Source organism: Musa acuminata, chromosome BXJ2-5 (assembly GCF_036884655.1).
Source record: "Musa acuminata AAA Group cultivar baxijiao chromosome BXJ2-5, Cavendish_Baxijiao_AAA, whole genome shotgun sequence".
In the NCBI taxonomy this organism is placed as follows: Eukaryota; Viridiplantae; Streptophyta; class Magnoliopsida; order Zingiberales; family Musaceae; genus Musa; species Musa acuminata.
Genome location: NC_088342.1, coordinates 29,340,001 through 29,359,777, shown reverse-complemented (window position 1 = coordinate 29,359,777; position 19,777 = coordinate 29,340,001). Strand labels below are relative to the sequence as shown.

Below are 19,777 nucleotides of genomic sequence, written 5' to 3'. Positions count from 1 at the left end.
TCACAGGCTAGAGTCTTTGCTTGCCTTTCCTGTTCTCCTCTCTCTCTCCACCTCAGAGTAGGCCTGGAGTTTTGAGGAGCGTCGTCGCAACCCTATTGTGTGGATCACCGTTAGAGAGGAGGACGCTTGACCTCCTTCACCCTCTCCTAAGGATATGTAAGGAAACAGGGATATACGATCTCCCTAGGTAACACAATCTCTATACGCAGTTTTGTGTTTTGCGGATTTTTGCGCACCAATCTTCGCACGAGGACGAACAACTTTTTGGGAATCGAGGATTTTTGTTTTCTTGTTCTTCCGCTGCGCATATGATGTCGCCCCCCATGATTTCCCAACAGTGCACTCTTGCATGACATGAAGTCCTTCACTTTCGGTTATCTTGATGAGAAGCTCGTTAACACCGGTCTTACGAAGTTCGTTAACACTGGTCTTACGAAGTTCGTTGGTCTCAATCCTTCAGCCTTATCTTCGTACTTGGATTTTGCCTCTGCATGCTCCACCTCCTTAGCCCCTTTCATGACCAAGCACTCTCCCTCCATGAGAGCAAGGGATCAATGACTTTTATGGAAGTCCTGCCTTTGCGGTACCATAACGCTATCATGCCCATGGCCCTACTATCCGTCGCCTCGCATCTGTATCTCTTTTCTTCACGATCAGTAGATATGTCTCTATGGCACTCCTCTGAGTCCACCTTCATTATAACTGATGCTTGATTTTGACTAACTAAGTCCCTATTGACTTATCGTTGCTTCCTCGCCCCTTTCGACCCTTTGCTTCAATACCTCTGTATTCTCCAAGCAGCTCCCTTTGGTCGATGGAAACACAGACTGCAAATACTATACATGGCCTCTGCCATCATGTTGTAGGGTTTGTATCGATTCTGTTCTCCTTAGCTTTCTTGATAGCAACGTTCGCTTACTCGACCTTGTCCTCTGACTTGTCGGGCTCCCTTAAGCGAATATGGGCTCTGGAGCAATCAAACTCTCTAATTTCTTTGATCATACCTCTGCATGATTAAGTCCCTCCTATGTGACTCAATGGTACTTGCATTCGAACTTTTTCCTCGGTGGTACACAGCCCCCATATGCTGATGACCAAGGCTTTCATCCGATGCAAAATTTGATACACGAACGAAAGACCCGCCTCTGCGGTACCATAGCCTTCACTCCTTGAATTTGCTAGTCATAGGTGCCCAGCAAGCCAATCACGTGAGTGATGGCACATGTGACTTAATTAAGAATCTTTTTGCTTATTATATTTTGGCATATATCACTTTATAACTATTGCGCATATATATATATATATATTGTGATGTCCTTGGATTTGTGCATTGGGAATCGGATAGTGATGAGATCACGATAATAAGATCGATTCACCTTTAAACATAGATCCTAAATAATCCCGGTCACAAGTTACTCGAGAGGGACATCGTGATAACCGAACAAAGACTGGTGTGCTGTATACCCGTCCATATGATGGATGCAGCTGGTCTCATAGTTGCTCGTGTAGGGATATTAGGGATACAGTACAGGTGCTCATTGAAGAATGAGTTCATTGATTGATTCGCTAACGGAATGCTAGATGGTTGATGATGCCTTATTGTCAGACAGCGATTCTGTAGTTCTAGTGGTGTACCTGGTCCTTAGACTTGAGACACCAAGGATGTCCTGTATGAGTGCTCTACTCTTTGATACCAAACTTATAGGTTTGGCTGTCCTAGTTCTAGTACAGTTGGACATTGGGAGTGGTAGTCGACCTTACAAGGGCTATTGAGTGTCGATAGAGGATCATCCACTCTCGGCGTCATGAGAGGAATATCCCATGTGTTCTTGCTCAGTCAAATCCCTAGCCAGGGTCATTCGGGTTGAGAGAGAAAGAGTTCTTCGGGAGAATCCGATTAAAGCGAGACTCGAGTAGAAACCGTATGGGTCTGACAACACCATGCTCGATATACGGTCTCTGAGATATTAGATGGATGAGGGACTATAGGTACACGGTAACTGAGGATAGACAGGTCCAATGGATTGGATTCCCCTGTATCGTCTGGGGACTACGGCGTAGTGGCCTAGTACGTCCGTAGTCGATGAGTCGAGTGAATTATTACAAAGATAATAATTCACTGAGTTAGAAGGAGTTCTGACAAGTATGACTCACGACCAGCTCGATATTGGGCCTAGAGGGTGATAAGACCCTAAGGTCTTATCATAGAAGAAATGGAAGATCGTAGAAGAAATAGAAGAAATTAGGATGCTCTGATACCAAATGATAAGACCCTAAAGTCTTATCGTAAAAAAGAAGAGAGAAAGTGATGATCACTTCGAGGGGATTGGCCTCCTTGATCGCTTCGAGGGGATCGACCCTCCTTGATCGCTTCGAGGGGATCGGCCCTCCTTAATCGCTTCGAGGGGATCGGCCTCCTAGGGTTTATCAAAAGACATAATAGTATTTTTAATAGATAACTGAAAAGAAGTAGTTATATCCCTATTTATAGAGTTCCACCCAAAGTTCATTAGGACTTGAACTCTAATAATAAATAAATATTAAATAAACCTCTACTTGACTCTAACTGAATCAAACCGACTCAATAAACAACTAGACTAAACAAACTCAATAAACATTATTCAAAAGCTCAGAAAAAGGTTCCTAACAGTTCCTCCCTCTTCAAATTAACCTTGTTCTCAAGGCTGAGCAGCATTAATCTCAGGGAGCTTATCTTTTAGCACTTCAATGGTAGGCTATCTGCAACGTATCACAACCCGTTGATCAAGTAAGTATGGTCTCCACTTTTTGACAGTGTAAGCAATAGGTTGATCTTTCAGTGTAGTAATCGTTGCAAGAAATTCCTGGCTTTTGCTATTATAAGTTAAAATCCGTCCATATGGTGGGCTAATTGGGCTGCAGTTTTCCTGTCCATAAAATTATTAGTGCTATCTGTATCAATCAAAATAGTGACTGGTTGATGCTTCAAAGTTCCTTCTATTTTCATAGTTTGTGGGTTAATGTAGCTAGCCAATGCATACACTGTACGTGTGATGGCTTCAATATCTTCATCAGTTTTCATACCTTTATGATCGGAGTCCAACTCTTTTACTTCTGGTTCCTCTCTAATTGGCTCAATCATCAGAAGTTGCCCTTGTTTACATCGGTGCTTCATACTCCATTTTTCATCATAGTACAAACCCCTTGCTGATCTTTCCTTGCTAATTTTTTTCTCATATAGATGTGCAAATGAGATCGTAGCTATCATAGTGCGGGGTTGACGAGCCTTAACTTCACACCGGATCTCCAGATTAAGCCCTTCAATAAATATATCCAGAAGCTGTTGTTCCGACCAATCTCTAGCTTGATTTGACAATCTTTCAAACCTACTCTGATATTCTTACACTGTAGAAGTTTGAAAAAATCAAATGATAAGACCCTAAAGCCTTATCGTAAAAATAGAAGAAGAGAAAGGGGATGATCACTTCGAGGGGATCGGCCTCCTTGATCGCCTCGAAGCGATCAAGGAGGCCAATCCCCTCGAAGTGATCATCCCCTTTCTCTTCTTCTTTTTTTACGATAAGAATTTAGGGTCTTATCATTTCGTATCAGAACATCCCCATTTCTTCCATTTCTTCTACGATAAGACCTTAGGGTCTTATCATTTGGTATTAGAGCGATGATAAGACTTTAGGGTCTTACCAAAGGGTCACACACATATGGTAGGCATTGCGATGAGTAGAGGTTCGGATATGAGATATCCGACGAAGCCCTTATCTTATTGGATATCTAATAAGGCCTTGAATTATTGGATCCCATGGACGAGATCCAATAAAAGCCTATAAGAGATTATTGGATAGAGATCCAGTAATCTAAAGGGCTTGGGTTATTGAATGCAGATCCAATACCCATTAGGGGAGGATCCATTAGGGTTTGATAGGGGACCTCTATAAATAGGAGGGATTCAGAGCCTCATAGGCTAAAGCCTTTGCTTGCTTCTCCTATTCTCCTTCCCCTCTCCACCTCAGAGTAGGCTTCGAGTTTTGAGGAGCGTCGCCGCAGCCCTACTGTGTGGATCACTATTAGAGAGGAGGACGCTTGACCTCCTTCACCCTTTCCTAAAGATCTGTAAGGAAATATGGATATACGATCTCCCTAGGTAACACAATCTACTCTATATGCAATTTTTCAGTTTCGTAGATTTTGCGCACCAATCTTCACACGACGACAAACATCTCTTTGGGAATCGGGGATTTTGTTTTCTTGTTCTTCCGCTGCGCATGTGATGTCACCCCCAAGAGTTTCCAACAGTGGTATCAGAGCCAGGTTGGTCATGCGATAGATTGGTTTTGAACTGCATATGTTATGTTTTGAAGAAACTTTTGATGTCAAAATCGTTGACGCAATAGCGAGAAAGGGCAGCAACAGTTACTGCCCTCGAATTACGTGCGAGTAGCGCAGCCACAAGCAAGCAGCACAGGGGCTGAGTCTACAGTAGCCGACCAATGGCCTGCTTGTAGCAGGCTTGCGACCGTCGGGGCTAGTAGCCCGCAGGCAGAGGCACCTACGATCGCTTCTCCCGTAGGGTGAGGCGCCGCAAGGCAGCGGCGCCTGCCGTTGCTGCTCCCGCGGGCGAAACCCCCCCACAGGGGTGGTCGCCAAGTGGGACAGCGCCGCCTGCGGGCGTTGCCCCACGAGCAGAACCGCCCACGGAGGCGGTGACGCCCACAGGGGAAGCACCGCCTGCGGGCGCTGCCCCGCCGGCAGAACCGCCCGCGGAGGTGGCGGTGCCCGCGAGGGCACCCACTTGCAGCGGCAGCGCCGCCAGCGGGCGTGCCGCCTGCAGGCGAGGGCAGCACCCTCGCCCCGCCGCACAGGGTGCCGCTAGTAAGGTGGTGGCGGCGGCGGCGGGGAGTAGGGCATTAGGGCGTTCTTGGGTAAAAAGATAGGTTTGCCCTTATGAATTTGAGAAATTTCAGTTTTTATCTATTGTCTAAATTATGAAAATACCCCTATGAATTTAAAAATTCCCTATTTGTCCCTGATTTCATAAAATACTAATTAATTAAAAGGTTTAGTTGATTATTATTTTTTATCATTATCTAGTAGTTTAGACAAAGTGATATTTGCTCAGTGTCGCTTGACTCGTTAGTAAAATAGTGGGAGCATATTAAGATAGAAGTCCATATCTTGATAGTTTATTTCTTGCAAAATCTGCATGTTATTCATTTATACTGCATCTTTATTTTCAGAAAATGTCGCTTTCAAATACCTTACAAGGCATACTTGATGTCAACCGCCTCACTGGTCCAAATTATGCAGATTGGCTCCGTAACTTGAGAATTATTCTCACGGTAGAGAAAATCGTATACGTCCTTGATACAATGATGCCTATGCCCGAAGAAGGAGCAAGCGAGGATGAGATCGCTCGCTACATGAAGTACATTGATGACTCCACTCTTGCTCAGTGCTATATGTTGAGCTCTATGACTCTTGAGTTATAGAGACAACATGAAAAGATGGATGCCAGATCCATTCTCCTACATGTCCGCAAATTGTTTGAGGAATAGGGAAGGACTCAGCGATATGAGATATCTAAGAGCCTCTTCCGCGCTAGGATGATTGAGGGGACACCGGTTCAGAACCATGTCCTAAAGATGATTGAGTGGATAGAGAAACTCACAGGTCTAGGAATGGTCCTAGAGGATAACTTGTGTGTGGACATTGTGCTTCAGTTCCTACCAGATTCCTTTTCACAGTTCATAATGAATTTTAATATGAACAAGCTTGAGGTGACTCTCCCAGAGCTCCTCAATATGTTGAGGGAGGTAGAGAGTACTATTAAGAAAGAGAAGCCAGTTCTCTACACTGATAAGACCAGAAAGAAAAGGAAAGCAGAAAGGTCCCTTAAGAAGGGAAAGAGCAAGGGCAGACTAGGTAAAGCAAAGGTTGCTAAGAAAGACCCAACAAAGGACAAAGGCCAGTGCTTCCACTATGGCAAAGATGGGCATTGGAAGAGGAACTGCAATGAGTACCTTGCAGAGAGGGCGAAATAGAAGCTTGGAGAAGCTTCAGGTACATTCATGATCAAACTCCAATTGTCATATTTTTGCTATAGTGCATTGGTATTGGATACCAAGTATTATTTATCACATCTATAATTTATTATAAATTCTAGCAAAGCCGAGGGGAGATTAGCGAGAGGAATATTGCATAAAGGTTTGTTTATGCTAGACACTACTCCACATATCATGAATGTAAATGTGTTCAAGAGGAAACAAGATGAGATGAATAGTGCATATCTATGGCATTGTAGGCTAGGTCACATCCATGAAAGAAGGATTAAAAAGTTGCTAAATGATGGATATCCAAATCCGTTTGACTATGTGTCATATGCAACTTACGAGCCTTACCTTCGTGGAAAACTGACTAACTCTCTATTTAGTGAAACTGGAGAGAGAGTCATTGAGCTGTTGGAACTCATACATAGTGATGTATGTGGACCCATGTCAACTCATGCTATTGGTGGTTACTCTTACTTCATTACCTTTACTGATGATTTCTCAAGGTATGGATATGTATACTTAATGAAGTACAAGTCCGAGGCCTTTAAGAAATTCAGAGAGTATAAGAATGAGGTGGAGAACCAGACTAGAAAGAGTATCAAAACTCTTCGATCGGATCGAGGAGGTGAGTACTTATACAAAGTTTACTCAGTTCCTCAAGGACCATGGGATATTATCCCAATGGACACCTCCTTATACACCTCAGCTCAATGGTTTCTCTGAAAGGAGAAATCGTACGCTATTAGACATGGTACGATCCATGATGAGTTTCGCTGACCTACCCATCTCATTCTAGGGATATGTCCTAGAGACTGCAGCTTATCTTCTTAACAGAGTTCCAACTAAGTCGGTAGTATCTACATCATATGAGATATGGAAAGGGAAGAAGCCTGATCTTAAGGTTGTTAAGATTTGGGGCTGCCCTACCCACGTTAAAAGACACAATCCCGATAAGTTAGAATCAAGGACAGAGCGATGCAAATTTGTGGGATACCCCAAGGAAACTTGTGGGTATTATTTCTATTATCTCGAGGACCAAAAGGTCTTTGTAGCTAAGAGAGCAATGTTCCTTGAGAAAGAACACATTCTTAGCGAAGATAGTGGGAGCATTATAGAGTTGAGCGAGGTTGGAGAACTAAGCTTAAGCAGCACTCTACAGCCCGAGTCTGTTTAGGTACCTAATACACAAGTTTCAACTTTACGTAGGTTTGATAGAGTATCTCATCCTCTTGAGAGATATGTGGGATATATTAGAGGAGAGAATGTTAAGAATATTGATCCTCAAATCTACGAGGAGGCTATTATGAGTATAGACTCCGGGAAGTGGCAAGAAGCCATGAATTTTGAGATAAATTCTATGTACTTCAACAAGGTTTAGAACCTAGTTGATGCACCCGAAGATATTGTACCCATCGGTTGCAAGTGGATCTTTAAGAAAAAGATTGTAGATGGAAAGGTAGAGACCTATAAAGCAAGGCTAGTGGCTAAGGCGTATCGTCAAAGGCAAGGTGTTGACTACGACTAAACCTTCTCACCCGTAGCAATGTTGAAATCCATCATAATTCTATTGGCTATTGCAACACACTATGATTATGAGATTTGACAGATGGATGTGAAAATTGCATTCCTCAATGGGAACCTCGAGGAGGAGGTGTATATGATGCAACATGAGGGATTTATGTCCAAGAACTACCCAGATAAAGTGTATAGGTTGCTTAGATCCATTTATGGACTCAAGAAAGCTTCCCGAAGTTGGAACATAAGATTTGATGAGGCAATCAGATCTTATGACTTCGTTAAGAACGAAGATGAGTCTTGTGTGTACAGGAAGGTAAGTGGGAGCGCTATCACCTTTTTGGTGTTATATGTGGATGACATCCTGATAATTGGGAATGATGTAGGAATGTTATCCACAGTAAAGACTTGGTTATCTAGACACTTCTCCATGAAGGACTTAGGCGAAGTATCCTATATCTTGGGAATTAGAATTTATAGAGATAGATCCAAGATGATGCTTGGCTTGTCCTAGTCCAGGTACATAGAAACCATTGTCAAAAGGTTTGGCATAGAAAATTCCAAGAGATGTCTCATACCGATGAGACATGGGATATCGCTTTCTACGAGTATATCCCCAAAGACTCCAGAAGAAAGGGCGAACAAGGATATTATACCTTATGTCTTAGCAATAAGGTCTATTATGTATGTCATTCTATGTACTAGGCCTGATATAACGCATGCTCTGAGTGTCACGAGCAGGTATCAGACGGAACCAGGCTTGGAGCACTAGAAAGCAGTAAAGTGTATCCTTAAGTACGTGAGAAGAACTAAGGATCTTTTACTAGTATATGGAGGTAATAGCCTTAAGGTTGAAGGCTACATGGACTCAAATTTTCAGTCTGATGTCGATGATAGCAAGTCGAATTCAGAGTATGTGTACACCTTGAATGGAGGAGCAGTGTGCTAGAAGAGTTCCAAGCAAAATACTACTGCTGACTCGACCACAGAGGCAGAGTACATTGCTGCATCAGATGTAGCAAATGAGGGAGTCTGGGTGAAGAAGTTCATGACATATTTGGGAGTCGTGCCGGGTAGCGAGGAGCCGATCTCCTTATATTACGATAACAACGGGGCGATTGCTTAAGCGAATGAACCCAGGTCTCATCAAAAATCTAAGCATGTTCTGAGGAGGTTCCACCTTATCAAAGAGATCGTAACCCGAGGAGATGTAACAGTGGAAAGAGTTACATCCGAAGATAACATTGTAGATCCACTAACAAAGTCGTTGTCTTATATTGTCTTTGAGCGTCATAGGGGTCTGATGGGGATCAAACACAAAGGTGATTGGCTTTAGATCAAGTGAGAGATTGCTAGTCATAGGTGCCCAGCAAGCCAATCACGTGAGTGATGGCACGTGTGACTTGATAAAGAATCTTTTTGCTTATTATATTTTAGCATATATCACTTTATAACTATTGCAACTGGTCTCATAGCTACTCGTGTAGGGGCACTAGGGATACAGTACAGGTGCTCATTGAAGAATGAGTTCACTGATTGATCCGCTTACGGAATGTTGGATGGTTGATGATGCCTTATTGTCAAACAGCGATTCTATAGTCCTAGTGATGTACCTGGTCCTTAGACTTGAGACACCAAGGATGTCCTGTATGAGTGCTCCACTCTTTGATACCAGACTTATAGGTTTGGCTATCCCAGATCTAGTACAATTGGTCATTGGGAGTGGTAGTCGACCCTACAAGGGCTATTGAGTGTCGATAGAGGATCATCCACTCTCGGTGTCATGAGAGGAATATCCCATGTGTTTTTGCCCAGACAAATCTCTGGCCAGGGTCATTCGGGTTGAGAGAGAAAGAGTTCTCCGGGAGAATCCGATTAGAGTGAGACTCGAGTAGAAACCGTATGGGTCTGACAACACCATGCTCGATATACGGTCTCTAGGATATTAGATGGATGAAGGACTGTAGGTACACGGTAATTGAGGACAGAGAGGTCCAATGGATTGGATTCCCCTGTATTATCCGAGGACTACGGCATAGTGGCATAATACGTCCGTAATCGATGAGTCGAGTGAATTATTACAAAGATAATAATTTACTGAGTTAGAAGGAGTTCTGACAAATATGACTCACGGCCAGCTCGATATTAGGCCTAGAGGGTCATACACATATGGTAAGCATTGCGATGGGTAGAGGTTCGGATATGAGATATCTGACGGAGCCCTTGTCTTATTGGATATCCAATAAGCCCCTGAATTATTGGATCCCATGGACGAGATCCAATAAGAGCTCATAAGAGATTATTGGATAGGGATCTAGTAATCTAAAAGGCTTGGGTTATTGGATGCAGATTCAATACCCACTAGGGGAGGATCCATTAGGGTTTGACAAGGGACCTCTATAAATAGGAGGGATTCAGAGCCTCATAGGCTAGAGCCTTTGCTTGCCTCTCCTATTCTCCATCCACTCTCCACCTCAGAGCAGGCCTGGAGTTTTGAGGAGCATCGTCGTAGCCCTACTGTGTGGATCACCGCTAGAGAGGAGGACACTTAACCTCCTTCACCCTCTCCTAAGGATCTAAAAGGAAATAGGGATATCCGATCTCCCTAGGTAACACAATCTACTCTATACGCAGTTTTTCAGTTTCATGGATTTTGTGCACCAATCTTCGCACGACGACGAACATCTCTTTGGGAATCAGGGATTTTATTTTCTTGTTCTTCCGTTATGCATGTGATGTCGCCCCCAAGATTTCCCAACAGAATCCATAGCCCTTCTTACTATCGTATTGTTCACCGAAGTGGAGCTTCCAATAGCTCCCGATCATACCTCCGTATGATCTAGTCCCTCACAGGACTATGTTGTGTGCATTGCATTGCCATGAACTGTTCCACCATGATCCGCTGCACCATGTCGCCTCCTGGTGACATCTTTATTGCATTCTGATCCTTGTGGGATGAACTCGAATTGTGATCCCTCCATGTGTAGCCTCTTCCACCGCTCTAGGACAATTCGTCGCATAGTAGCTCCCGAAGTCCCCCAACTTTACTGCAATTAGTGTACCATTGTTTGGATCTTGGGCCTCTGCCCCTACCAGCATAATTTTCGCTGTGCACCGCTTCCTTCATGGCAACTAAATGGCAACACTATGGCATATTCTTCAAGAGTGCCCAACTCCGAGTCCTTTTGCCCCATGCCAAGGACTTCTGAACCCAACTTCGCCTCCGCAAGTTGAGTTGCCTTAGTTCCTCTATCAAATACTTCTCCGAGATAAGGTGCATGTGCCCAGAAGCTCCCTTTATCTTTGGCACTATGTAAGATGAGTTTGCTTCATCAAAATCAAGGACCCATGGAACAATATGATCCTACTCTTACCTCTACAAGAGTTCATGTCCTTGACCTCTGTCCAAGGAAAGCTCTGTGCCTTCGCTCCATGTTTCATCTTCTATGCTGGCTCCCTTCATGTGGCTTGGGTACTTTGCCAAGTTACACCCAAGTTGCTATGCTTCTCATTTTGCATTAAGTTGATGGCGGCCCTCGTGCCCACCATTCCACGGGTCAACCCTCCATTGAGTCTGATCTCTATGTAAACTCTAAGTGTGCCTTCAGTTGTGTTACTTTGGGTCGCTCCCCCACTTAATCTCGTAATGCATCCACCAATGCATTCTTTCAAGCAAGATCATACGATGATTCCTCGTCGCTCGCTCGGTCCATTGAGCTTCGTGGAGTTATTATTTTTGAGGTACTCCTCCTCAACATGTGCGATCTATTGCACATAATTCTCCCTTTGGAGAATTGGGACCTATCTCTCCTGGATATCTATCCCATTGGAGCAGTATCTCTCTTTTCTTCTTTCTCTCTGAAAGTTTCGGAGACCACCATCCTCTTGGACTACTCTGATTTGCTAAACAAACTATGCATTTTTCTGCCTCCTGTAAACGCACTTGCTAGATTGCGACTCTATGTTAATATAGCCCCCGCTGCATCACTCAAGGCCTAGCAATATGCTGAACTCGCTACACACTTCAGCCTCCTACGGACGTATCCTTCACATACCGAAGAGAAAGTTTCAATGCTCCATGGCGCCGAGTTTCAGTCGCCTTGGGATGGCCGAATATTCTATCGTCCACATACAAGCCCATACATGAGTGCTGAATTCTTCGAGTTAGTAATTCCCCTCACCTTTGTAAGCTTTGCACAACTCTTTCGTCGCTGAGCAACTCATTCCACCTTACATGGTCTTATCCTTTACTAAGCGCCTCGCTTGCCTTGAGCACCATCAAGTATATTGTCAACGTCGAGCCGTAGCTCGAATTCAGCCATCCAAACCTTTGTGCGCTATGCATTCTTCCAAGCTTGCTTGTTCTCATGGTGTCTCTTGCACGAAGGATTGGTCATTCCTCTGAATGTCAATCTCAGATGCCCGCTCCTCCGAGCGACTCCTTTTCCTTACATCTCCATGCCCATTTTCCCCCAAATGGTCACGTGTTCTAACTGCCCTCAACGCAACCCCGCTAGGTACCCCACGTTTACACGTCAAGTATTTCTATGAGTGCTTATCTTCTCTGATACCATCTATCACAGACTTAGCTGGTTTTGCCTAAGTCGTGCGGTACCCTTGCATGTCCGTCCGCAAAGGTCAGCCTCCCTAAAACCTCCCATGGTCCCTTAGGACCTACAAAAGAGAAAATAGGTTAGAGAAAGCGCCTCACTCAGGATCCACAAGCAAATATTTCAGGAAACACTTCATAGCCAATGCAAATTATAAACATACTTTATAAGCTCTGAACGGTTACACAACAAATTGTCAAAATGGTCCACTACAGACCGAATATCTCTCACAAGTGTTCACATGATATAACCTTTATTTACAAGCATAAGAAAGCTACCAAACCCAACTAAAATGGGGCTGTTAAATCTTCGACCGTCTCTCTACATGTTGTGCAAAATATAAACAAACCAAAAGACACGGACATACATAAGTATTACAATAAACATCTTGTTTAGAACTTTATTTGTGACATTCGTTTGATAAACTATTTTTATTAAGTTTATAATCTCGTATAACCTGAGTTAATTTTCACTAAACCAATCTAATTTTTTCTATAACTACTAAGATATATTTCTAATTTATGATGGATTAAGAATAATTTTATATAAAAATTAATATATTTTTAATATGTTATGTAAATGAGTATAACTCGGGTATAATCTAAGTATAATTTTTTGGATAATTATATATAAATGAATATATTTTAGGGTAACTAAAGATTTTTAGTTTTATAATAAATTTAAAATATTTTTATATAAAAATTAATATTTTTTTAATATATTATATGAATGAGTGTAATAATTTTTCTAGATGAAGAGAAGGGGAGAGAGAGAGAGGGAGAGAGAGAGAGAGAGAGCGGTGGAGGAGTAGAAGAAAAAAAGAGACAAAGGAGAGGGAGGAGGCGATGATAGTGTTGGAGTGAGACGATGAAGAGCCAGAAGTGGAGTATTAGGAAGAAGCAAAGAGGAAGGGTGAGGAAGAGGATACGAATGGGGAGGTGGAATAGAGAGAGAGAGAGAGAGAGAGAGAGAGAGAGAGAGCAGTGGAGGGGTAGAAGAAAAAAAGAGACAAAGGAGAGGGAGGAGGCGATGATAGAGTTGGAGTGAGAGGATGAAGAGCCAGAAGTGGAGTATTAGGAGGTAGCAAAGAGGAAGGGTGAGAAGAGGATACCAATGGGGAGGTGGAATAGAGGTAGGGGTACTTTGAAAAAATTAATGAGTAAGGGCTCAATTAAATCAAATTAGATAGTTAAAATTTAGTTAAATATTTGATTCAATTCTTAAAAAACCAAGTCAGAGTTAGTCAAAGAATAATTATCAAACTTTTTTCGTTTCATTGAGAGTATTTTGGTCAAAACAAATCAAATATGGAGGTTATATGGTAAAAGCTTATTACTAGGGGTTTTTATTGATAAATTACTTAAAAAATACTTTCCTCTTGAAGCATGCATTCATTTAAATGAAAAATATGTATTCACTTTTGAATAAATATAAAAATATTAAAAAGATAAATCTATCACATAATTTTTAATAAATTTTTAAATATAATTTTATCAAACAATACTTTTGTCAATACATATTTAAAATACAATGTTCATCTATCATTTATCAAACACTCATAGTATTCCATAATTACATATTTACCTAAATCTATTTTCTACAAATATATATTAAAACACCACCTTAATATAATAGAATGAATAATGTCTAAATATCAAAGGCAACGAGCTCGAAGATTTGCATGTTTTAATCTTGCTCTTTATAGGCAACTTAACCACTATTAGATATTATAAGCCTCTCCTATCTCTTTACGAGGAAATCTCTCTATTCTGTTATGGAAAATACGGAAAATCCTCTATTCTGTTACAGAAAATCCTCCTTCGGCCCTGAACAAGGGCCACCACGTCGTGCCCTCTTCTCCTCCCTATGCCGGCAGCTTCTCCTCCCTATGCTGGGAGCATTCTTTACTGCGGCCCTTCCTTTGCCTCTTTCTGTAGAGGTAGAGCCGGCGCACCCTCGCAACTGCTCCCCGGCCAGCGATCTCTTCTCCTTATTCCCGCATCTCACTCGAGTGAGAAGTGTCGCTACCGTCATCCTTGTCGCAGCAGCCCTCTCTACCGTAGTAACTGCAACTGTAGTGATATGCTCTTCTCCCAAGTTGTTGTCCTCTGCTTCCTCTTTTAGCTTTCTCTATTGCTATAGAGTTCTCCTCTGTTGTAGTCGTCGTCGTCATTGTCGTAACCACAGTAATAGCAACAACAACAGCAACAATCTGCTCTTACCCTACTCACGAAGTTTCTGGCTCGTAAACTATTTGCTTTGTATCGATCCAAGATCGGTATCCCTCCTAATCTATTTAGGGATATATTTAGGGATATGTTAAATGCATTCAAGCTAAAGCTTCTTCAATAATTCTTTTTATTTTCTATTCTCTTATCTTCTATTCTTTCTATCAATATTATGTTGGTAGATGATTTAACAGAAAAAAAAAAAAAGCTCACCCATTAAATAATCCTTCAAAGACCAAAGTTTCATAAATTTTAATTCTAAATTGTTTATAGCAATTTAAACAAAATAAGAAGAAATAAGAGATTAATTATCACATAAATAAAAAAAAGGAACAAAGGTAGATGTCGAGCATTCACATTTGTTTCCCTTAATCGCCGAAAAAACCTTAATGTCTCCCCTAATACCACACAACACATTAAAGATTATGATAAAGATAAATATAAAATAATAATTTTATATTTTTCATAAGTTAAATTCTATAATGTGTATGGATAAATTTTATAGATTATATAAACAATCAACAAATTTCATTATTCTTGTTTACATCTTTATATTTCTCTTAAGTTAATACTAAGATCCAAGACTTGCATCCTCATCAAATACTCTCAAGAACACAATAGTTTTCGGTAATATGATTCTCAAATCTAATAAGTTTTTATATCACATCATTATTTTTGTTAAGTCCATCTTTTCCTTATAAAATCTTGCTCTTTTAGTAGCATAAGTTACTATAATAACTATCTATTATTGGGTTCATATGAGTATATATCAAACCCCTTAGAGCACCCCTCACTATATTAACGAGTAGTTTTCCTTTAAATCTCTACTCCCTTATTTCTCCAATCTAGCAGCATCATACCCCTTTCAACTTTTCCATTTATATCTATATTAACTTACTCTACAATGCCTTCGACATAATAAATGATGTCTTTGTTATCTCTTTGATCAAGTGATATCGAAGTACATCAATCTTATCAAGTACATGTTACTAATTGTTCATCAATTCTTATACTTTCGATATAACCCAATAATACTATTCAGTCTAGACATCACATGATAATATATTCAAACTATACTAAATCTTTGATCTTTACACTACTATAAGATCTCTACCTAACCTTACTAAACTAACAAGTATCATCCAAGCTCAAAAATATCTAGATTAGCATAAAGTCATGTGTGATAAATATGATACTTAAGGAAGTCGTTACTCTACTATGTACTCTTGAGTTACTTAAATTATACGATAACAGTCATATTACATATCTCATATAGTATTGGTAAGTACTCGATTCCTTGTAGTTTTTATCTCTTACATGTCTAAACATTTTATTTGTAATAAATAAATTATCACAATTCATGCATCGACCCTTCACTACATATTTGTATGCATTGAAACTTCACTACATATTTGTATGCATTGAAACATATCATGTAATACCTTAAATAGATTCTTAATCATGAACTACTTCTATGTAAACATTCATCTATGCATTTATCAATATGGATAGACAATATTGACGATAAAACATATATATCAGCCTACACTGTCTTCCTTGAAGTAAATCTAATCAGTTGAAGTTTCAAGAAATAAAATACAATCGCAAGATTCATCATTGAAGTTGAATACCAAATCATCGCCACCACCACTATAGAAGTCACCTAGGTCATCAATATACTATACAAATTTGAAATTACTTCCCACCCCACTCCACTCCTACAATATAAAATGATAATATCGATATTCCACTCTCGCATGATACATATTATCATCAATTTCTTCTTTACTAGAGATCAAGATATTAGATGTCAAATATGTTTTCTCATGTTTATACTTCTCGTCAACTAGATGAATCCCTTACAAAGCCTTTTGTTTTCTCATGTTCATACTTCTGGTCAACTAGATGACCGACTCCCTTACAAAATCTCTTGTTTGTAAGATATTTAAATTGCATCGATCTAAGATTTAGGTTTTTGATAGAAACTCAATCTTGTCATAACATGATAGATAATCATGATAGAGATGACTTTTTATTCCTAATATACTCTAATTTTTCATCAATCTATCATTTGAAGATTTAACATTACTTATATATATATATATATATATATGATTTAAATATATAATTAAAAAATCTTTTCGTATAAATATGCATTACCTCGAAATCCGTCTCGGGCCCTCTCCCCAACAAAATTAACTTCAAACTAGCAACTCTTTAAGGAACACCAAATGAAATCATTCCTTTTACAAAAAAAAATTATCTTCAAAAACTATGCCGCAATATTACTAAATGAGCCAAAATTTTACTGAAGCAAGAAAGCTGTATCATAACTCAATCAAGAAAACCTGTCTTCTGCAGCACGACATTGCGAACCCGGCGCAGATCCCTCCCCTTGAGAGTCCTCCCGGCTCCCTTCAACACCGAGAAGGGGATCATCGGTGACCCATTCCCGGAAGCCCTCGCCACAATCTCGTGCGGCGGAAGCATCTCGTAGTCGTCCCCGTCCTCCTCCCAACCTTTCTTCACCTCCGGCGGTACCGCGGGCACATTGACCGGAGCCGACTGCTGGTCAATCTCCCCAACGGGTACCGACAGCGAGTACTTCGATTGTGTCTTGGACGTCGCTGGGGTCGTCCTGGCGGAGGCCGTAGGGGGACGTTTGCGCCGATAAAGGGTCCTCAGAGAGGGCTGCGATGATGCCAGAGCTCAGGAGGGTGAGACAGCTTGATCCGGGGCCGGCGCCGGAGAGGGAGGAGAGGGTACGGGAATAATTCGGGCTTCCCATGGCATCGGGAGGAACGGTTCCGGGGGAACCGTGGCCGACCGGGTCGAAGGAGGAGCGCCCGAAGCCAATCCAGAAGACGTCGTCTTCATGAAGCTCTAACCCGGACAGTTTGGCGCCGGCAGAGGTCCGCGGAGGGCGACAAAGAGGCCCACAAAGCGGTCGCAGAAGGAGGATCCTTGACGGCTGAACGTCCCCATCGTCCTCACTCTCCGGCGTCAGGCTTCCGTCGGTGGCTTTCCTCTCCACCATAACAGTGGCGAAGAATGCGGGGCCCCCTCGGTTATTCTCGCATTGGCAAAATTAGCGCCACATCAAGTGGTAGGCAAAACGCATCAACTACCGTCCTTGATCTAATCTAACGAAACCAACGGCCAAGATCTGGAACAAGGGGTCGATCTATTCCTGGACAGCATTCTTCTTTATAAATGACATGTCAGCTAATCGTGGTTCTGCAATTGCTCATGTTCGCGCCCGCTAGGCCATACTTTGTTTTATGGAGCCACGTGCATTTGTTACAAGTATGGTGTTGGATAACGGCCACAGCAATGAGCTGTGCCTCGAGGCGGCCCAGATCGTTAGTATGCACCGTCGGATCATGAGTCACTGAAGAAATAATACAAGTTTCGAAAGAAAAATAATAAAGAACAGTTAATTTTTGAAAATAAATTAAAAGTTTACTTTACAAAATCTATAAAAATAGTCTTTTTGGGTAATATTTTGATTTTAAAATAAATTATTGATTTAATATTGATCGGAGATATATTCATCCCAAAATCGATTCGACAGCAACAATCCAGAATAATAGTTTAAGGAATATTCTAGAAATAAGGGGATAAGAAATATTCTGTTAGTTTTATAGAATATTTCTCTAATTAATTTACTATAGAAGGCTATCAAAGACCTAATAATCATCGAGGTTGTTTACTAAAGTATCTCTACCTCTATCGACTACTTATGTATCGAAGGAATCACATCAAGAACTCCACCCAACTTTAATCTTTGTACAAGTGAGACAAGCATCCAAGCCCATATCAACTCCAAGCATTAAGTCTTCCCTTCGACCACATCTATCTTCTTGTGCATGTGGCTTAGAACTGAGTTGAATTGATCCTGATATCACTAACATTCACACTATTATTTTAGTACTTGAAGAAGAGCCCTTCAGTCACATTAACTCATTAGCCTGCTCAATAGGTGTTTTAGCAAAGGTGCTTCACTCTCCACTTACAAAACAATCGATATAACTAAAAGCACTTTTTATAATGACATAGGTAGTATAGCTTGAAGAGCGTTCTATGATGTCAATGCTATCAACACAACTTGAAGTGTTTTTTATGATAATTTCTTGTCCTTCATCAATGTGAGTATCTTTGATGCATGATGAGTATTATGTAAACAGTATCTGAAGCACCTAATACGTCCTTTAATAATAAAATCATCTTTTAAAACATAATATGCCCTTTATGGATGAGAGCATTCGATGTGTCCTTAGTGGATAAAAAAAATCCAAATGATTAACACATCCTTTGTGGGTACATGCATCTTTAATATAGAACTAACTTGTTCGATATTGGTCGGTTGATATTTGGATCAAATTCTACCCGATGCACGTAGATCAACCAAGAAAAAAATGATGCCTTATATGGAAAGATCGAGACCCCTATAAAAGTTTGACCTAACAAACTAATCTACTTGATGTGGTTAGATTGAAGCCCTTATGGTTGTATGGCATGATAAACTAAGATGTCCGATGTGGGCAGATTAAGGCCATTATTGATGTTCGTTCTAATAAATCAATTTGCTTGATGCGAGTAGATTAGAGCCCATATAGTTGATCGACCAAGCAAATTAAGTTTCTCGATATGGGTATATTAGAAACACAAGAAGCAGGTTAGGCAGAGACATGTTTCCACTACCCAATACAGGCCCCTTAGCTCCATTGGAGAAGAAGATTGAAAGGAGACAAGTTTCTAACACCCGATATGAATATCTCGATGTATCAAGGTAGATCGAATGATTAATCGATCGATCGATATATGCAGATCGAGGGATTTATATGTCAGTTGCTAAGGCAAATTTATTACTTGATGTGGGCAAGAGAAACTATAACAATATGCGCCAATAACATATCTACATTATATGAGTAGATTAGGATGAAGTAGTTTTTATTACCCAATGTAGACAGATTAGGATTTGCTTGATATGAATAGATTGAAATCTTACCACATCAGCAACCTTGCTACTCGATGTGGCTAGATGAAAATCTTGCTTGATGTAGTGCCTTCTTTATTGCCCGTTATTGGCATCATGGCAATAGTGTAGAACAAAACCTCATAATATTCTTCATTGTCGTTTGTTGGTCCTTATGCCCTATGATGATAATGTAGGCTAAACAGACTTCCATCACTTGATGATGTGGATTCTTACCTACCCTATCAAATGCTTGCTTTCTTGAGCTAAGCATATCCAAAGAGCACATGGTACACACTTCTTGGGCTAAGCCTCCAAAGAGTATTTGATGTGTCCTTCTCGAACTAAGCATTGAAAGAATGCTCGATGCATCCTTATCAAGCTAAGCATCCAAAGAATGCT

At 40.9% G+C, this 19,777-nt stretch overlaps 1 protein-coding gene across 1 annotated transcript; it reads right to left on the bottom strand.

Annotated features, from left to right (window-relative positions):
- Positions 1-4,543: 4,543 nt before the first annotated feature.
- Positions 4,544-16,887, bottom strand: LOC135611549 (uncharacterized). Its single transcript, XM_065107188.1, has 2 exons — positions 16,746-16,887; positions 4,544-4,911 (listed from the first exon to the last, which is right to left on the bottom strand). Exons 1-2 carry the CDS (start codon positions 16,885-16,887, stop codon positions 4,544-4,546), a joined length of 510 nt encoding a protein of 169 aa, XP_064963260.1.
- Positions 16,888-19,777: the final 2,890 nt, after the last annotated feature.